Source organism: Mirounga angustirostris, unplaced genomic scaffold (genome assembly GCF_029215605.1).
Source record: "Mirounga angustirostris isolate CCGP_5_RB_7025 unplaced genomic scaffold, mMirAng1.0.hap1 SCAF_6, whole genome shotgun sequence".
Taxonomy (NCBI): Eukaryota; Metazoa; Chordata; class Mammalia; order Carnivora; family Phocidae; genus Mirounga; species Mirounga angustirostris.
This window is the reverse complement of record NW_026991714.1, coordinates 98,036,646-98,053,801: the sequence shown is the minus strand read 5'-3', so window position 1 is coordinate 98,053,801 and position 17,156 is coordinate 98,036,646. Positions and strand designations below refer to the sequence as shown.

At 40.5% G+C, this 17,156-nt stretch overlaps 1 protein-coding gene across 3 annotated transcripts in view; it reads right to left on the bottom strand.

The window, feature by feature from the left end:
* The window catches only part of MYPN (myopalladin), a 102,816-nt gene that overhangs the window by 44,267 nt on the left and 41,393 nt on the right, over nt 1–17,156 (bottom strand). For all 3 annotated transcript variants that reach the window (XM_054508178.2, XM_064594707.1, XM_045877939.3), the window contains 4 exons: nt 11,884–12,059; nt 9,215–9,266; nt 6,426–6,540; nt 5,221–5,292 (listed from right to left, as the gene is read on the bottom strand). In XM_054508178.2, coding sequence (XP_054364153.1) covers nt 5,221–5,292; nt 6,426–6,540; nt 9,215–9,266; nt 11,884–12,059 — 415 coding nt within the window. The remainder of the gene's footprint in view (nt 1–5,220; nt 5,293–6,425; nt 6,541–9,214; nt 9,267–11,883; nt 12,060–17,156) is intronic.

The following is a 17,156-nucleotide window of genomic DNA, read 5'->3' as shown; positions in this document are numbered from 1 at the left end:
TGGATTTGGACTAAAGTTACTAAGCTGAGGGTCTACAACCTCCTGAGGTAAAGAGTATCCAAAGAACAAATCTGTCTTGTGTGTCATCACCATACTGATAATCTTGGAAGACATTCTTTGAAGGGTGACTTGACAGCATAGAGCCTCGAGAAGCATTTCTTCCATAGCCATTTGATATGGGATTTTTTTTCTCTCTTCCTCCTGCAGATACTCTGAAGCCACAAAGCAATGAAAACAATAATTCTTTATTTAGCTGAAAGGGAAGTTATTCACCACAGAATAAATATTACTATGTGCCTGCCTTATGTCAAGCACTGTGCCAGGGGCTTTAAATGTGAGTTGAAAGGACATAGTTTGTGCTCAGATTTATACCCACAAATATAATACAGGGATAACCTTGAGAAAGGACAGCTCCCTTATTGGTTAAAAGATGCCAGCTTTAAGATTCATACTGTCATTTTATTCTTTTTTTTTTTAAGATTTTATTTATTTATTTATTTACTTGACAGAGAGAGAGCATGGGGAGCAGCAGAGGGAGAGGGAGAAGTAGGCTCCCCGCAGAGCAGGGAGCCCGATGCAGGACTTGATCCCAGGACCCTGGGATCATGACCTGAGCCGAAAGCAGATGCCTAACTGACTGAGCCCCCCAGGTACCCCGTTTTATTCCTTTTTTAATCCAGTTGATGTTTGTGCACCTTGGGAGAGAGCGACTGCAAGTGAATGTGTATGGTGCTTTAGGCTGGAGTTGGATCAAAGGAGTTCTTTATGGATAAAGAACTGTTTGACAGAGGACCTTTTTACCCCTTGGTGGGCACAGGTGCCCAGAGCAACAGTTGAGCCAGAAAAGTTTCTGGAATTGTTGGGCTGGGAAGGGGGGCCCATGTAAGCTTTAGAAATCTGGATCCAGCCACTGGCCCAGTTATTTAGGGTTTTCCTGCTTCTGCTGTTATGTAATGAGGTGCTCTTCAAATTCTCACTTCCCCTGCCCCCTTGCACTCTTCAAATTACTGCTGAAGCAGCTGGAGCCAGGGCTGCTGCAGCCTTGAAAGCCGGCCAGGGCAGCTGCTGCTGGACTGGGAGCACCCATAGCAGTAAGATTCTAACCTAATTTGATCATCCACCTCCCTTCGCACTCAAGAAGTGTGAGTGCTATTTTCTCCCTCATAAATAGAATGAAAGTGCTTTTGATACTGTATAGAAGATGGAGGATAGTCTATCTCCATAAAATACTTTAAAATATAGGTATTACCTAGAAGTAGAGCAGTGAACTAGATATGGTAGCTCTTCTCTCGAGCTACCACTGTTTTGCTGGGCAACCCTCCTTTTCATTCTAACCTTTAAAAAGAAGATAATGTTAGTACTTCCCTATCACCAAAGGAGGCACAAGGAGTTAAATAAAACTCTGCTCTTTAATTTTTGCTTTAGAAAAATGGCTTCTTGCCATTACTGGCAAAGAAATGCTTTGTTGGGCAGTATAGAAAATGAGTCACAGGGGTTGGAATGCCAGAAGTCCCTAAAGAAGTAAATAAAGCAGGAATAACCCAAACAAACATATGCATATGATCAGTTATCATGGCTCACGCCATGTGATTACCATCATCAGTGGCCCTGACTCAGAAATTTTCTGACACTGGCCATGACTATGACCTCAATTCTGCCCTCACTGGTGGAAACTAATACAAGCACACCGTTGCTGATAAGTCTCTCTGGAATGTGAGCCACAGCCTATCCCATCCCTGTGCCCTACGTCTGAACAATCCTGAGCCCATTTATGGAGGCAAAAGCACATATCCTGAGGGCTGAGAAAGTCTGTTCAGAGTTTGGGTCTTTGTACTAAGGACTGTTTCCCCACCACGGACCTAATGTTTTTGGAGATTTATCTAAGTCCCTGACTTAGGATGGTTCAACTTATGATTTTTCAACTTTATGATGGCGCCCAAGTGATACACATTCAGTAGAAACTGTATTTCAAATTTTGAAGTTTTGATCTTTTCCTGGCCTAGCAATCCTCGGTATGATCCTCTCTTGTGATGATAGACGGGAGCAGTGAGTCACATCTTCCCATCATCCACGCCGTCACGAAGGCAAACAACCAATACCCTGACAACCATTCTGTACCTATCCGATCTTTCTGTTTTTCACTTTCAGTACAGTATTCAACAAATTCTATGAGATATTCAACGCTTTACTGTAAAATAGGCTTTCTGTTAGATGATTTTGCCCAATTGTAGGCTACTCTAAGTGTTCCGAGCATGTTTAAGGTAGGCTAGGCAAAGCTAATGTACTAAATACATTTGGATCTATGATATTTTCAAGTTACAAAGGGTTGACCAGGATGTAGCTAGTGATTAAATCATTTCCCATTTTTATTTGTCAAGGCAAATATGAATCTGCCCATTAGAGTATCTAATTGCAAGGAGGTATCACAGTCACCACACAAAAGCAGCTAACCCTGTTCTTTGAACCAGTCCGTGAAAATTAAATGTAAAGAATAAGTGCTAAAGTACTATTGGATTTATTGGAATAATAAAAACAGCTTTGGACCTATTGTTTCCTTCGTAGACTTCTATCTAGATATTAGAGATCGCCTTCAAGGTGCTTGGCAGAGACAGAAAAGCAAACAGCTTTATTAGTGTGCTAAATGTTATACCAAAGGTATCCACTAGGTGATTCAGATGCAGGGAAGAGAGAACACCATTTGAAAGTGAGCAGGAGGCAAGGACACCTGTCTGGTGTCTGGCTGGGCAGGTGGCGGTGAGGAAGAGGAGAGAGGACACTTCAGCTGGGACTGGGTATAAATTATTCTGTGGTTTAGTTGCTTTTGAAGAGTGAGCACTGTCTCTAGGGTGTGACAAAGGGGCATGAAAAATTAAAATGTCCTGATTCGGGGCGCCTGGGCGGCTCAGTCAGTTAAGTGTCTGCCTTCGGCTTGGGTCATGATCTCAGGGTCCTGGGATTGGGCCCACGTTGGGCTCCCTGCTTGGCAGGGAGTCTGCATCTCTTTCTCCCCTTACCCCTCCCCCCCATTCATGCTCTCTTTCTTGCTCTCTCTCAAATAAATAAATAAAATCTTTAAAAAAAATGTCCTGGGGGCGCCTGGGTGGCTCAGTTGGTTAAGCAACTGCCTTCGGCTCAGGTCATGATCCTGGAGTCCCGGGATGGAGTCCCGCATCAGGCTCCCTGCTCAGCGGGGAGTCTGCTTCTCCCTCTGACCCTCCCCCCTCTCGTGCTCTCTCTCTCTCTCATTCTCTCTCAAATAAATAAAATCTTAAAAAAAAAAATGTCCTGATTCTGTGGCACTTAAAACTCTGTTTTAAGAGTAGGTGACTTAGTAGTGAAAAAAGAGACAATTAGATGTAGCTCTATTGGCCATATTACACACGTGCACGTGCACACACACACACCCCTATACAAAGGTCCACTTATAACTCTTCATCAAAATCTTGTATTCTCCAAGTCACAAATATGTTGTTTTCCTACCTCAAGTCTTTGAAAATAGCAAGGCTGAAATTCCAAAAGCAGATTACAAGGAACAAACCTGATAAATCGAGAGGCATCTTGCTTCACATAAGAATGTCTGCCCAACTGATATGGATATGGATAAACGTGTCTCACTCTAGGCTCTGCTTGATTTTGGAAAACCATCTTAGATGAGCCTAAATGATGGAACTTCCCTAAAACTTATGTTTCCGTGGAAGTTGTGCCTTAAGCTCTTCCCTCAGGGTTCATACTCTCTGGAAAATATGCCATTTTGCTCTAAGCCACGCTTTCTCTGCCTCAAGACTATTGATGATTTGGGCTGGATAATTCTTTATCGTGGGAGGTCTAGAAGCTGCTTTTAGGCCACAGGCTTGAACAATGGAAACTTGAGCAAGGCCAAAGGGCCCACAGCAACCACCAAGCTAAATGCAAACGAGCTCATTAAGCCACAGTTTCTAACCGACTAATGGGCTACTTTCTACCTGGGATAGTTCCAAGATAACCATAAAAGGGAAAAGTCCATACATCGGCATAAGGCCTCACTCCACCCTATAACTCTAGCCCCTCACCACTGCCTCCTAGACCCTCTTTTCTTTGCTGTCCGGCCTGCGGCTTCTTTGCAGTGTAGTCAGCTACCGTCCATCTCCTTTGTTCTGCCTTGGGTGAATTTGTTTTACCACCCACACCCACTGGCCCCCACCCAATTAGGACACCCCACAGGAGGCTGTCATTCTATGCATTACAGGATGTTTAGCAGCATCTCTGGATGCCAACAGCACAATCTCCCAGTCGTGACAACCAACAATATCTACAAACATTGCAAATGTCTCTTGGGTGGCGGTGGGGGGGGGGGGGCGTGCAGAGTTAACTCTGATTGAGAACCACCGCTCTAACTTAAAGCATACTTCTGACAGGACAAAATCTCTTTGGGCCTAAGTTTGGCATTCAGATAAACAATAAGCTATAAATCCAGGTATAGATTTCATCCATGTGGTCTTCATAATACCAAAAAAAAAAATGTGACTCAATTTTCACCTTTAAATTTGTTGTCTTGGGCAACGCATAAATAACGTATGTTATATAAAGGAAGGAATAATAGATTGGGAATTGGAAGAGCTTGTTTCTAGTCCTGATTCTGCCACTAACTCATTTTGTGACCTTGGATAAACTGCTTCATGTCCCTGGCCCTCCCTTGTGTTTTCATTTGTAAATGAAAGTGCTTGAGTAAATTTTCTAGTTCTGAATACAAAGACTCTGAGACTCGGAATTTGACAACGCTGCAATAGTTGATCTGTGGAATAGAAAAAGAAAGTTCTTTGTCCTAGAGTGTTCCTTTATGTTAAGCCTCCTAAGATCATTTAACCCCATCTCCTTCAACACAAGAGACATGGGCCTGCAACGTGATTCTTCTGAAAGTCCGGAGAAACCTTTGGAGTAGAGAGTGGCTAGAAACTTATCACCTGACCCCTAGGTGTGGCTACCCCATTTAACAGCAATAAGATGGCCATGTAGAGATCAGTGTGGTGAGTGGGGAAGACATTCCTCTCATTATGCAAACTATTATTAGAAATCTGGGACTTGAAATAACATGGAAACAACTACCAAAAACCCCAAACCTTATACAGTACTTATAAAAGACCAAAATCCTGAGCTAAATCAGTAAATCGTGGATCCTGCAATTTTGTGTGGGTACTGTGGTATGTTTAAAGCCATGACAGAAAGAAGTAGTATTTTGATTACCTTTGTAAACACAGGAGCTGCAATGATCGGTTTTCCATCCAATCCTTGCAGATAGTTGGTGGGGCTCTGACACTATTAGAAGGGAACAAACAGTAGATTCATTGTCACTATGATTACTACCTAGATGATAGGTAAATAGAACAAATCTACAGAATTTGGTACATGTGATTAATCTAAAACCAAAAAACCGACATTTTCTAAGTCTATGAATTACAGACTTCAAATTTGATACTGAATTGATTGTATTTCTTTCTAGGTCATGGTGGTTGTAAAATAAGTGCTGTCTATCCCCACAGCCTCAACACAGAGAGAGCTCTATTGGTTGTAATTAACCCTAAACCCCTGAGGAAGTTCCATAAAACCTGAGTCTCCACAGATCACAGCTTGAAAACTACTGGATTAGAACTAAAATGTGACCCCTGGGCATTACTAAATGGATTAAATAAAAAACTCTGTTTAAATTTTTTTTTAAGTTGTAGACCAATATGTTTACTTATACATAAATAAATATATTAATAACATATTAAAATACATTTAGATTAGTATGTTTTCATATTTTTAAAATATTATATATATTCATATACATGCATAGAAAATGCCTGGAATTATCTGCTAGCAACTATTAACAAGAGGTACCTCTGAGGAGTCGGGGCATGGGAGCAGTACATGGACCAAGGTTTTTAGTGAGTATACTTCTGTATCTTTTGAATGTTTTTACAATAAGCATGCATTATAATCATGATCATGATCATGATCATCATCATTAACCTGAAGGATGAGAGCATTTAATGCTTTCTAAAAAAATCATTTCATGGTTGTTGTATCTTAGAAAGTAGAATTATTTGCAGCTCCACGAAACTGAGTTTCATGATATAGAGTGTCCTGCCTGGGCCACTGTGAGAGCTGACAGCTCTTTGTATCCCTAATCAATACCCTTCATTAAACTGGAATATCAAGACTAATTAGTAAAGAGTTTCTTTTCCTGTGAAATTTGCCTATGAGGCTAGAGAATATGTTCCTGAAACAATAAGAAACGCTGATATCCTACATCAGAAGTACAAAGCCATTATCATGACCGTGGAAGTGTGTTGCCCAAAGTCATGAAACTGCAACAGAGAATACAATCATGCCATAAAAGATGGCCACGGTCATGGTGCCTGCCCTCCACAGTCCATGGCACCTGTGTTTCACTTAGACTCTTGTACCTGTTGGATGGTTGTCACCCTGGGCTGGGCCACCACATGCTGGGCTTGGGGTGCTGCTGAAGGAATGGCTGCAGAAGTAGTGGGAGTAGATGACACCTCTTTTGGCTTCTGGATTCTGAGAAATGGTTAAAATATAGATTTTAAAACAGACATCATTGTTTTTGAAAATTCTTTCAGAAAAGCTAGTAATGTCATCAGTTCTTACAAGTTAGATGTAATAAAAATTTTTGTTCAACAATATTCCACAAGTGCTTAACTTCTTTAAACACACTTTTTAAAAAAGATTTTATTTATTTATTTGAGAGAGAATGCACAGGGAGGGTGAGAGGGAGAAGCAGACTTCCTGCTGAGCAAAGAGCTGGATGCAGGGCTCGATCCCAGGAGCCTGAGATCATGACCTGAGCCAAAGGCAGATGCTTAACCAACTGAGCCACCCAGGTGCCCCTCTTTACTATACACTTTGATAGGCAATGTCAACAGGAAGATGATAAGATGCCACTACTGTCCTTGAGTTAGTGGCTCTCAGCTGAGGACTCAAGAATATTCATAACTAACTGAGATTCAAGACAAGTGCAGAAGATAATTTTTTGAGATTTTTGTTGTTGTTGTATTTTCCTCTGTATTTGCCCTCCCCTTTTCATTCCAAGTAAAAGGCCAGGCTTTATGAATGTTTGCTTCTGGGATTTTGGCATGGCATAAAGCAGAAATAGCCTGAGTCAACAAGCTCAAGTTTACACAAATTAAATTAAATTAAAAAGCTTATTTAAAGGGCAAGAGAGCCAAGAAGTATTCACAAGAAGACTGTGGAAGGGAGATTATTTTAGTTTTGCCGTGGAGAAGAGGTCTGAGGATCTTGTCAGAGAACCTGACAAGAGGGAGAACCAGAGTTCAGAGGGGATAGCAACCCCTCTAGTTAAAAGGCTCCTAGTCTTACTAAAGGTATCAGTACCCACGCGTGTCAGGAAGCAACAAAGTGCTGGACTTGAAGGGATCTTGGGGTCTGGGAGATAGGACTCCCTTCCATATCCTATAGGGATAGATGACTTATGACAAGATGGGCTTCCTTTTTGTCCAGTTGTTACCTTCCTCTGCCGCAGCTTCTTCATCTTTAAAATGGGGAAATAACAATTCTTACTTCAGAGGGTTTTTGTAAGTGTTAAATAAGGTAATTCATGTAAGATGCTTAGAGCAGTGTTTAATATCAAACATGATGTCTATGTCTATGTCTGTATCTATCAACTTTGTACAGTCATAGGGGCGGGGGGAAGGGACGCCCAATAATGAGTGATTGAATTTTTTCCCAGACAAGAAGGATGGCATCTCAGAAGCAGAATTATGTAGTGATGCAGAGGCTATCAGTGTCCCCAAAGCATCCATCTTCTTCTTCTACAATAATAGAATTCCTGATTTCTTTACATGGCTATTCCAAATAAAGTTTGCATTTCCTGACCTTCATTAAGCTAGGTGTAGCCATACGACTACTCTCTGGTCATGGGATATGAAGGATAGTGATGTATGTTGATCTAAGAGAAATGACCTTAAGAAGGGGGTGGGGAATGCCCTTTATTCCTTGCAATCTGAGACTAAGATGAGGCTATTCCTTAAAATGAGTTGAAGCTGGAAGCCAGCTGGAACCCAGTGAGTTGTAGAGCCATTCTACCAGCCAAATCCATATGTTTATGTAAATGGGAAATAAATATCTGTCTCATTTAAGTTACTGTCATTTGGGGTGTCTATTACACAGAACTGAAGCTAAATCCTAACTACCAAAAGTAGATTTAAAGAAAATAATCAACCGAGATATTTCATGCTTATTTAAGTTTGTATATCATATCTTGCTTATTCAGGTTTGTATATTCCAAATGTTGCTGTTTGTTTCAGGTAATCTTAGGGAATGGAATTTGCATCTGTTTCAGGTCCCATGCCTTCTGTCCACAGCTTCCTCTGCCTGAAAATGCTTTTTCCTTCCTTTTTTTGAGGGTGTCCACCTACTGTTCTTTTAAGACTCAACTCAAGGTCACCAACTCTGCAAAGCCTTTCCTGATCTCTCATTCCCTCCCCAACCAATTAAGAGATGTTTGTGCCAAGTCTGATACACCCTGCCCATGGTTACATCATAGTCTATTACACTTTATTACTCTTACTGTCTATATGCTTGGTATACATCTCTTGCTATATTTGCTATGTATTTTCCTCTGGTAGACTGTGAGCCTCTCAAAGGTAGGAAGCATCTGATTTTTCTTATTAACCATTGTGTCTAATGCAGTGCCTGGTATAGAGTAGATAAGTTGATGGTTGGGGAAGGTAAAAAATGGATGGATGTAACTTTGTTCAGTACTCAGTGTAATTGTTCAACAAAAAGGTTATGACTTATTCAGATCACTCACATATATAATTTAGGGTAACCAGGTTTTGTGTCCTTTTGAATACTATTATTTAGTCACAAAACATGAATTTTTTTTGGAGCACTGGGCTATTTGCTTTTTACTCTGTAGTTGTAAGTATGATATAGTATGATGATATAAGTGTGATGATAGGTGATACCTCATTTTTAAAATATTGGGAATATAGGGCGCCTGGGTGGCTCAGTTGGTTAAAATATTGGGAATATTAAAATTCTTCTTCTAGGTAAGACTTAAAACAAAAGAAGTAGAGTTCTCCAAATCCACTCAATATTTATTTTTTGAGGTCATATCCTGGAGCCACACTTTTCAAGTTCTACTAAACCAATCAGCAGCTTTCTCAGGCTCTGAGGTTGCTAAAGCCATAGGATAGAAAATTAGAATTACCGATTCATCTCTTCCTTGTTAGGGTCCCCTTCTGAGTCAGAAGAAGAAACCCCTGGAAAAGTAAAAACAAGACATGAAATCTTTAAGATGATAATTTCTTAAACTAGTTCCTAGGCATTTGAAGGCCTATAGAACTTCAGACCTAGATATGAACTCAGTGATTTCCTACACTAACACCCAATCTTACAGATGAGAAACAGACCCTAAGGAGTTGAAGGGCTTGTTCAAGGTCACATGGCCAGTTAGTGACAGAGTTCAAATTAACCGGCCTAAATGCCAAATGTCCTTGTATATAAAACACCTGCTGATGCCTCTAACAGAGCAGTTTTTGCAGATATTTTATGCTGTCCATAAATCCTCTTGCTCTTGGCCTACACAGATTAGATAAAAGGAGGGATTACATTGGATTCTAAACATTGTAGGTGTAGGTGGATGCTCTTCCGCCCAACCCTAATATTAACAAGTCATATTTCATCTTGGGAGTGTTGGTGTTTGAAGCTCTGTTGCCACAAATTTAAAAAATCGGCAATCCAATCTCAGCACTGCTAGCAAAGCTTTGATCTCGGATTTACTTCTCAAGATAGTGAATTCCAGGAAGGCATAACTGAGCTAAATCTGGAGGTATTTATTGTACTCCAAAAATTTGAGGATAAAAACATACAACACACTTCTACCCCATGCACTATTCATTATTATCATTATTCATGCATCTACTCAATGAATGTTTATCAAATATTCCCTATATATTTGGTACTACATAAGGTATTAAAGATACAAAAAAGAATGAGACAGTCCCGCTTTATAATCTAGTTGGTGAAAGAGAGTTTATACTAAAATAATACAATATTTAAGGGCTAAAACCAAGGCATACATAAGGTATCATAGATGATAAAAGTGCTAAAGAAGAGTCCTCAGAAAAAACTCAGAGACGAGATAAAATGGAACAAAAAACTTAGGTAGATATATAAGGAACACAAATTGATTTCTTCCCTAAAATTAGTCATATAAGTTTGGTGCTGATGTAAATGCCTGTCCAATGCTCCCAAATGGTCTCCCTGCTTCTACCTTTGACTCCATGAGGTATATTCTCAATCAGGAGCCAGGGTGACCCCATTAAAAGCTAAGTCAGATCATATCACATTTCTGCTCAGAATCCTCTATAGCTTCCCATCTCCCTCAGAGTAAAAGCCAGAGTCCTTAAAATGACCTACAAAGACCAACACGATCTGTTCACCTGCCTCCTCCCACCTCTACCCCATCTTGAACTTCTGACTTCATCTATTATTTTTTCCTTGTTTCCTCCCTCCAGGCCACATTGGTTCATCTCTATACTTAAACACAGGCTCACTCTTACCTCAGGGTCAGGGTACTACTGATCTCTCCACCTAGAGTGGTTTTCCCTTGAGTATCATTGTGGCTCCCTCCCTCCCTTCCTCCAGGTCTTCACTCATATGTCACCTGATTAGTGAGGTCTTCCCTGACCACCGTATCTGTAGATCTACAGCCCCCCTCCCCCCACCCACATACCCATGCATGTGCATGCTTACACAAATATACATATGTGTACTTCCTATCCCCCTTTTTCTTGCTTTCTATTTCTTCTGTAGTGTTATATATACTGTGAGATACAGAAAATACATATATTAGTCTCTGCCCCTAGTTCCCAGCACAGAGCAGCTAAAACTTGTAATTTCTTAAGTCATGAGCATATCTTGTTCTAATATTTGTCTTTGAACCACACGGGGCTCTTAAAACTTATAAATTCTTAAGTGATAAGAGCGCAGGAGCATCTTTTGTTCTAATGAGGTGACTCTGGATGGCTCCTAAATGGGGGCTGGTCACCAGAAAGACCAAGCCATGATTAGAAGCTTGGAATTTTCAGCCCTACCTACCATCCTCCTGAGAAGGAAGAGGGGTAGGAAATGGAGATGGTAATTGATCATGCCTACATGGGGAAGCCTCCATAAAAATCCCAGTAGCATGGAGAGCTTCTAAGTTGGCAAATGCATCCGCACTGGGAGAGTGACACACCCCAACTCTACGGGTACGGAAGCTCTTGCACTCTGGACCTTCTCAGACCTCACCTTATTCATCTCTTCCTTTGGCTATTCATTTGTATCATTTATCACCTTTAATAAACTGGTGAATGTAAGTAAGTGCTTCCCTGAGTTCTGTGAGCCACTCTAGCAAATTAATTGAGCCCAAGGAGGGGGTTGTGGAAACCTCTAATTTGTAGCCAAGTGAGACAGAAGCTGTAGGTAACCTGGGGGCCTAATACTTGTGATTGGCATCTGAGGTAAGGTAGGAGCAATCTTGTAGAACTAAGCCCTTAACCTGTTGGATGTGACACTGTATCCAGGTAAATGGTGTTAGAACTGAGTTAAAGTGTAGGACACCCAACCCCACACACCACACACAGGTTAGAATTGGTGATCAGAACCATTTCATATACTTATCATATTACATATTTTATTTATTTATCTCAATTTTTTTTGGTCTCTCTCATCACAGTGTAAATTCCATCTGTCCATGAACCTTTGTCTATTTGGTTCATTACTATTGTCTCCACTGCCTAGAAGAGTGTGTGGTATAGTAGGCCCTCGATAAATATTTATTATAAATACATGTCTTACCAGTAAGGGCCATGTTCTAAGAATATTTTGTTTTACCTTCTATATAAATCTCAGCAGAGGTTGAATCTGTCCCATAGATGTTAGAAGCAAAGCAGGAATAGCGTCCTGTGTCTTCTTCAAAGGCTTCAGCAATGGTCAGTGAGTGCAGATTTCCTGCCTGGACAATATGAATGTCTGGGGAATTTTCAAGCTCCTTGCCTTCACAGTACCACCTGCAAAGAAAGGAATATTGCACATGACTGAAGTGTGAAAACTAATTACATAGATGCTCCAGATGTTCCCTAAGAACAAAACTGTGACAACTTAGAATCAGGACAGTAAATGGTATAATTTGATTGTAACAGTGAGAAGAGTTGGCAATATTCAAGTGTCACTATTGACACTTTATTCAAGAAATTGGGAAATGGCCTCTACTGAGAATGAAACAACTGAGTGGGGTGCCTGGGTGGCTCAGTTGGTTAAACGCCCGACTCTTGGTTTTGGCTCAGGTCATGATCTCAGGGTCGTGTGATCAAGCCCTGAGTTGGGCTCCATGCTCAACAGGAAGTCTGCTCCTTCCCCTGCTCTTGCACTCTCTCTCTCTCTCTAAAATAAATAAATAAAATCTTAAGAAAAAAAAGAATTAAAAAAAAAAGAATTATACTACTGAGAGAAGATGGATGAGAAAGCAAATACAGCCAACCACAAAGAGCAGGGTCTTTGAGGAGGAACTTGGCTTCTCCTAAAAAGATGTAGCTTTCCATACTATGCATTAAGTAAGTGCTCCTTTGCTTATTTGGAGAGAACCTAAGGGATATTAAAAGTTCATGAGGTTGAGTGCACTCATTCTCTACTATGAAATTATATCTGACCTAGCTAAATGAAAATTATTTTGTTGGGTTACTTGAGTCATCAGAGTAAGGGTCATATTCTTCAGTAGTGGCCCAACTTTGGCAAATTACCTAAGTATGTTTCCATAGATTATGGTACTTCATTTTGATTCTATATCCTTGAAGTTAGAAATTTTTATTATAGTTTTTTGGCCAAAAATTTACATAAAATAATACATACAATAATGTTTAGGGGCTCCTGGGTGGCCCAGTTGGTCAAGCATCTGACTCTTCATTTCTGCTCTGGCCATGGTCTCAGGGTTGTGAGATCGAGCCCTGCAACAGGCTCCATGCTCAGCTGGGAGTCTGCTGGAGATTCTCTCTCCCCATCCCTCTCCTGCTGCCCCTCCCTGCCGCTTGTGCACATGCCCTCTCTCTCTTTCAAATAAATAAATAAATCTTAAAAAAAATAATGTTTAAAATGTGGAGGTGCATAAGAGAAAAAGACATCAAAACTACACAGAAATACAATTTCTCATGTTACACATTAGCAAAACTCTAAAAGTTTGATGAGTGTCATCCACTGTTAGTAGGAATGCAAAATGGCGCAACCCCTATGAAAGGAATATGGCAATATCTGCCAAAATTACAGATGTGTTTATCTTTGGACCCAACAATCCCACTGGCAGGAATCTCTCACACAGATACACTTGCATGCATACAAAATGACAAATGTACACATTACTCATTTAAATAGTGAAAGATTGGAAACAACTTGAGTGTCCATCACTAGGGGTCTTATGAAATAAACTATGGGACAGTCACATAATGGAACACTATGCAACTATGAAAAGAGATTGGGAAAGATCACTATGCATTGATACGGAAAGAGCTCCAAGATATATAGTTAAAATTTTAACAGGAAGGTACAGGATAGTGAACATGGAGTGTTGTGTAAAAAAATGTGGGTTGTTATGGGTTGAATTATTTTTCCCCAAAAGATATGTTGAAGTTCTAAACACCAGTACTTGGGAATATGACCTTATTTGGAAATAGGGTCTTTGCAGACATAATCAAGTTACAGTGAAATTACTAGGATGGGTCCTAATCCAGCATGCATGGGGTTCTTTAAGAAGAGAAAAACTCTATGTGAAGACAGAGACACACAGAGAGAATGGCATGTGATGGCAGAGGCAGGGATTGGAGCGAGGCTGCTGCAAGCCAAGGAATGCCAGGAACTGACAACCACCACCATGAGCTAGAAGAGACAAGAAAGGAGAGTGCCCAGAGTCTCAGAGAGAGCATAGCCCTGGTGACACTTTGGTTTTGGACTTCTAACCTCCAAAACTAAGAGTTTATTTTTACTCAGTTTGTGGCACCTTGGTACAATAGCCCAAGGAAACTAAAGCAGGGGGCAAAAAATAAGGTATAGTCATGTTGTTTGCATCTGCATAAAGAAAACTGGAAAGATTGAAACGAAAATCAAAAGTGGCTCCCTGGGGTGCCTGGGTGGCTCAGTTGGTTAAGCGACTGCCTTCGGCTCAGGTCATGATCCTGGAGTCCCGGGATCGAGTCCCGCATCGGGCTCCCTGCTCGGCAGGGAGCCTGCTTCTCCCTCTGACCCTCCCCCCTCTCATGTGCTCTCTCTCTCTCATTCTCTCTGTCTCAAATAAATAAATAAAATCTTAAAAAAAAAAAAAAGTGGCTCCCTATTGGGAAGAAGGGAAAATAAGGTGGATGAAGACAGATAGGAGCAAGACATCTCAGCCTACCCCTTTTTATATTGTTTTCATTTCTTGAAGTAATAATTATTCATCAACATCATAATAAAAAGTGATTAGGTGGGGAGGTGTTACCACTATTCAATGTCAAAAATTAAGGAGTCCTGGCAATTGCTAATCTTTACCGTAATTTCAGATCTAACCATTCGGTGTTTTAATCCCTCCCTCCCACTATTGATAAAGCAAGATTCCAAAGCAAACTCACCCATTCAACAACTTCTCAACAGTGAAGATTTTCTCTACTTTTGCCTAAATTTGTCATATTTACCCCAACATTCAAGTCTCTGCTCATGTTTTTCTATCTGAGATTCTCTTCCTCTGCCTTTCAGCTGCTGCAAAGGTAACTCATCCGTCAGTTTGGCTCAGATATCACCTCCTATACAAAAAACCTTTTACCATTAATTCTCAATGATTGTTATTTTTTTCTAACTTCACTTTTTTTTTTTTTTCAAACCTGTACTATGTCATGTAAGGCTTGATGATGCATTGTCTTTATTATTCTCGATTTGGGGGATTTGTCTTCTCCCACCAATTTCACCAGATTGTAAATTCTTTGAAGGTAGGGAACTGCTTCATATGCTCTTGCAAGCAGGCACAGCGTTTTGCACAGTTCTCTGTATGTTCTCTCCTTTGGCCATCTTATCTCATCCCATAATTTCAATTATCACCTCTATTTGGGATTACATCCAAATGTCTTTCCAGCCCTGGCTTCTGGATACCTTCTCCTGCCACTCTCTCTTCACTATGTTCCAACCACATTGGTCTTTTTTCTACTCTGTGAACACATTAAACTCTTCTCCTTGTTAGGATTTTTGTTCTTCCTGCAATCCTCTTCCCCAGATCTTTACAAAGACAGGTCCTTCTCATCAGTCAGGCAGGCCTCAGCTCAAATGTCCCATCCTCGGAGAGGCCTTCCCCGACCCTCTTCCTAACATAGCACCTTTATCCTCAGACCCTCTATCATACTACCCTCTTTTGCTATCTTCACAGTACTTGTTATCTGAAATCAGTTCACTTTGCTATTTTTTACAATCCACACCACTGGATTGTAAAGTGTCCATGACAGGACCTTATTAGTTTTATTCACCAGTGTAATCCCAACACCTACAACAGTGCCCTGACACATGGTAGATACTCAGAAAATATGTGTTGGATTGTTGAAAGACCAAATGATAGAAAGAATTGACAGTTAATATTTTGTAAGAATTTTGTTATTCATCAAATTCTGTGCCAGTTTTTGATCTGCTGTGACAGCATTATATGTAACTGCTGAAATGGGTTAATAAATCTCCTAGGCATGAATCTCAATAAGACCCAAGGAGCTTACGGGGCGCCTGGGTGGCTCAGTCATTAAGCGTCTGCCTTCTTCTCAGGTCATGATCCCAGGGTCCTGGGATCGAGCCCCACATCGGGGTCCCTGCTCAGCAGGGAGTCTGCTTCTCCCTCTCCCACTTCCCCTGCTTGTGTTCCCTCTCTCGCTGTGTCTCTCTCTGTCAAATAAATAAAATCTTAAAAAAAAAAAAATAAATAAATAAATAGGGGTGCCTGGGTGGCTCAGTTGGTTAAGCAGGTGCCTTCAGCTCAGGTCGTGATCCCAGAGTCCTGGGATCGAGCCCCGCATCGGGGTCCCTCTGCCCCCCGACCCCTGCTCATGCTCTTGTTTGCTCTCTCTCTCTCTCAAATGAATAAAAAAAAAATCTTTAAATAACATTGTGATATGATTATATTGAGGCAGTGAAGAAACAGAGGTGTTGCTTTAGTCAAGGGGTGCTGAACCCCCATCTTCTGGATCAGAAAGTCAATGGGAAATAGTTAACATCAGTATGCCAAGCAGTAGTGGTACGAGCATATTACGGCAGCTCTCAAAGTATGGGTCACTTTCTATGAAGACAAAGCTATTTTTATATAATATTAAAGTATTATTTGCCTTTTCACTGTGTGGATATTTACACTGACGGTGCGAAAGCCACAGTGGGTAAAACTGTCAGTGCTCCAGCCGCGCAAAAAAAAAGGCACTGCCAAAAATTGACTTGTGGTCGCTGTGTTCCTCACCTCCACACTCACCGTTAAAAAAAATTTCAGTTTCATTTAAAAATGTCCTCAGTGAAGCAGTACAAATAATTACTTTTATTAAATCTCAACCTTGAGTCCATATCTTGTTAACATTCTGGGTGGTGAAATGGGAAGTAACACAGAGCATTGCTACAGGATATGGAAGAGCACTTGTGTGATTTTTTTGAGTTGAACTAAGCATTAAATGCGTGGAACAATATTTGAACTTGTAAGAGCGACTGACAAATTACGGTTATTCAGACTTGGGGGTCTGGCAGATGTTTTCTCACAAATGAATGAAATAAGCCTGTTGTTTCAAGTAAAAATAACTGATACCTTTGTTGCCAATGAAAAAATTGGAGCTTTCAAGGAAAAATTAAAGTTTTGGAAAACTTATATCCCCTACTGTGAATTTAGAGCTTCCCAATACTTAAAGACTTTTTGATAAAATCAGATGATGATATTAACACATGTGCTTTTTAAAAAATATTAAATAATAAAATGTGTCAACATTTGGAAAATCTGAATTACTCATTTTCCAAATTATCAATGCATGATATTATCCATTTAAAGTTCAAGATGGACAAAGGGTTTTAGTACAGCAGAGTACAAAAGTTCCATTGGTATAGTTTCAGGTTTCACATTGCAACTAACCTTTAAAAAAAAC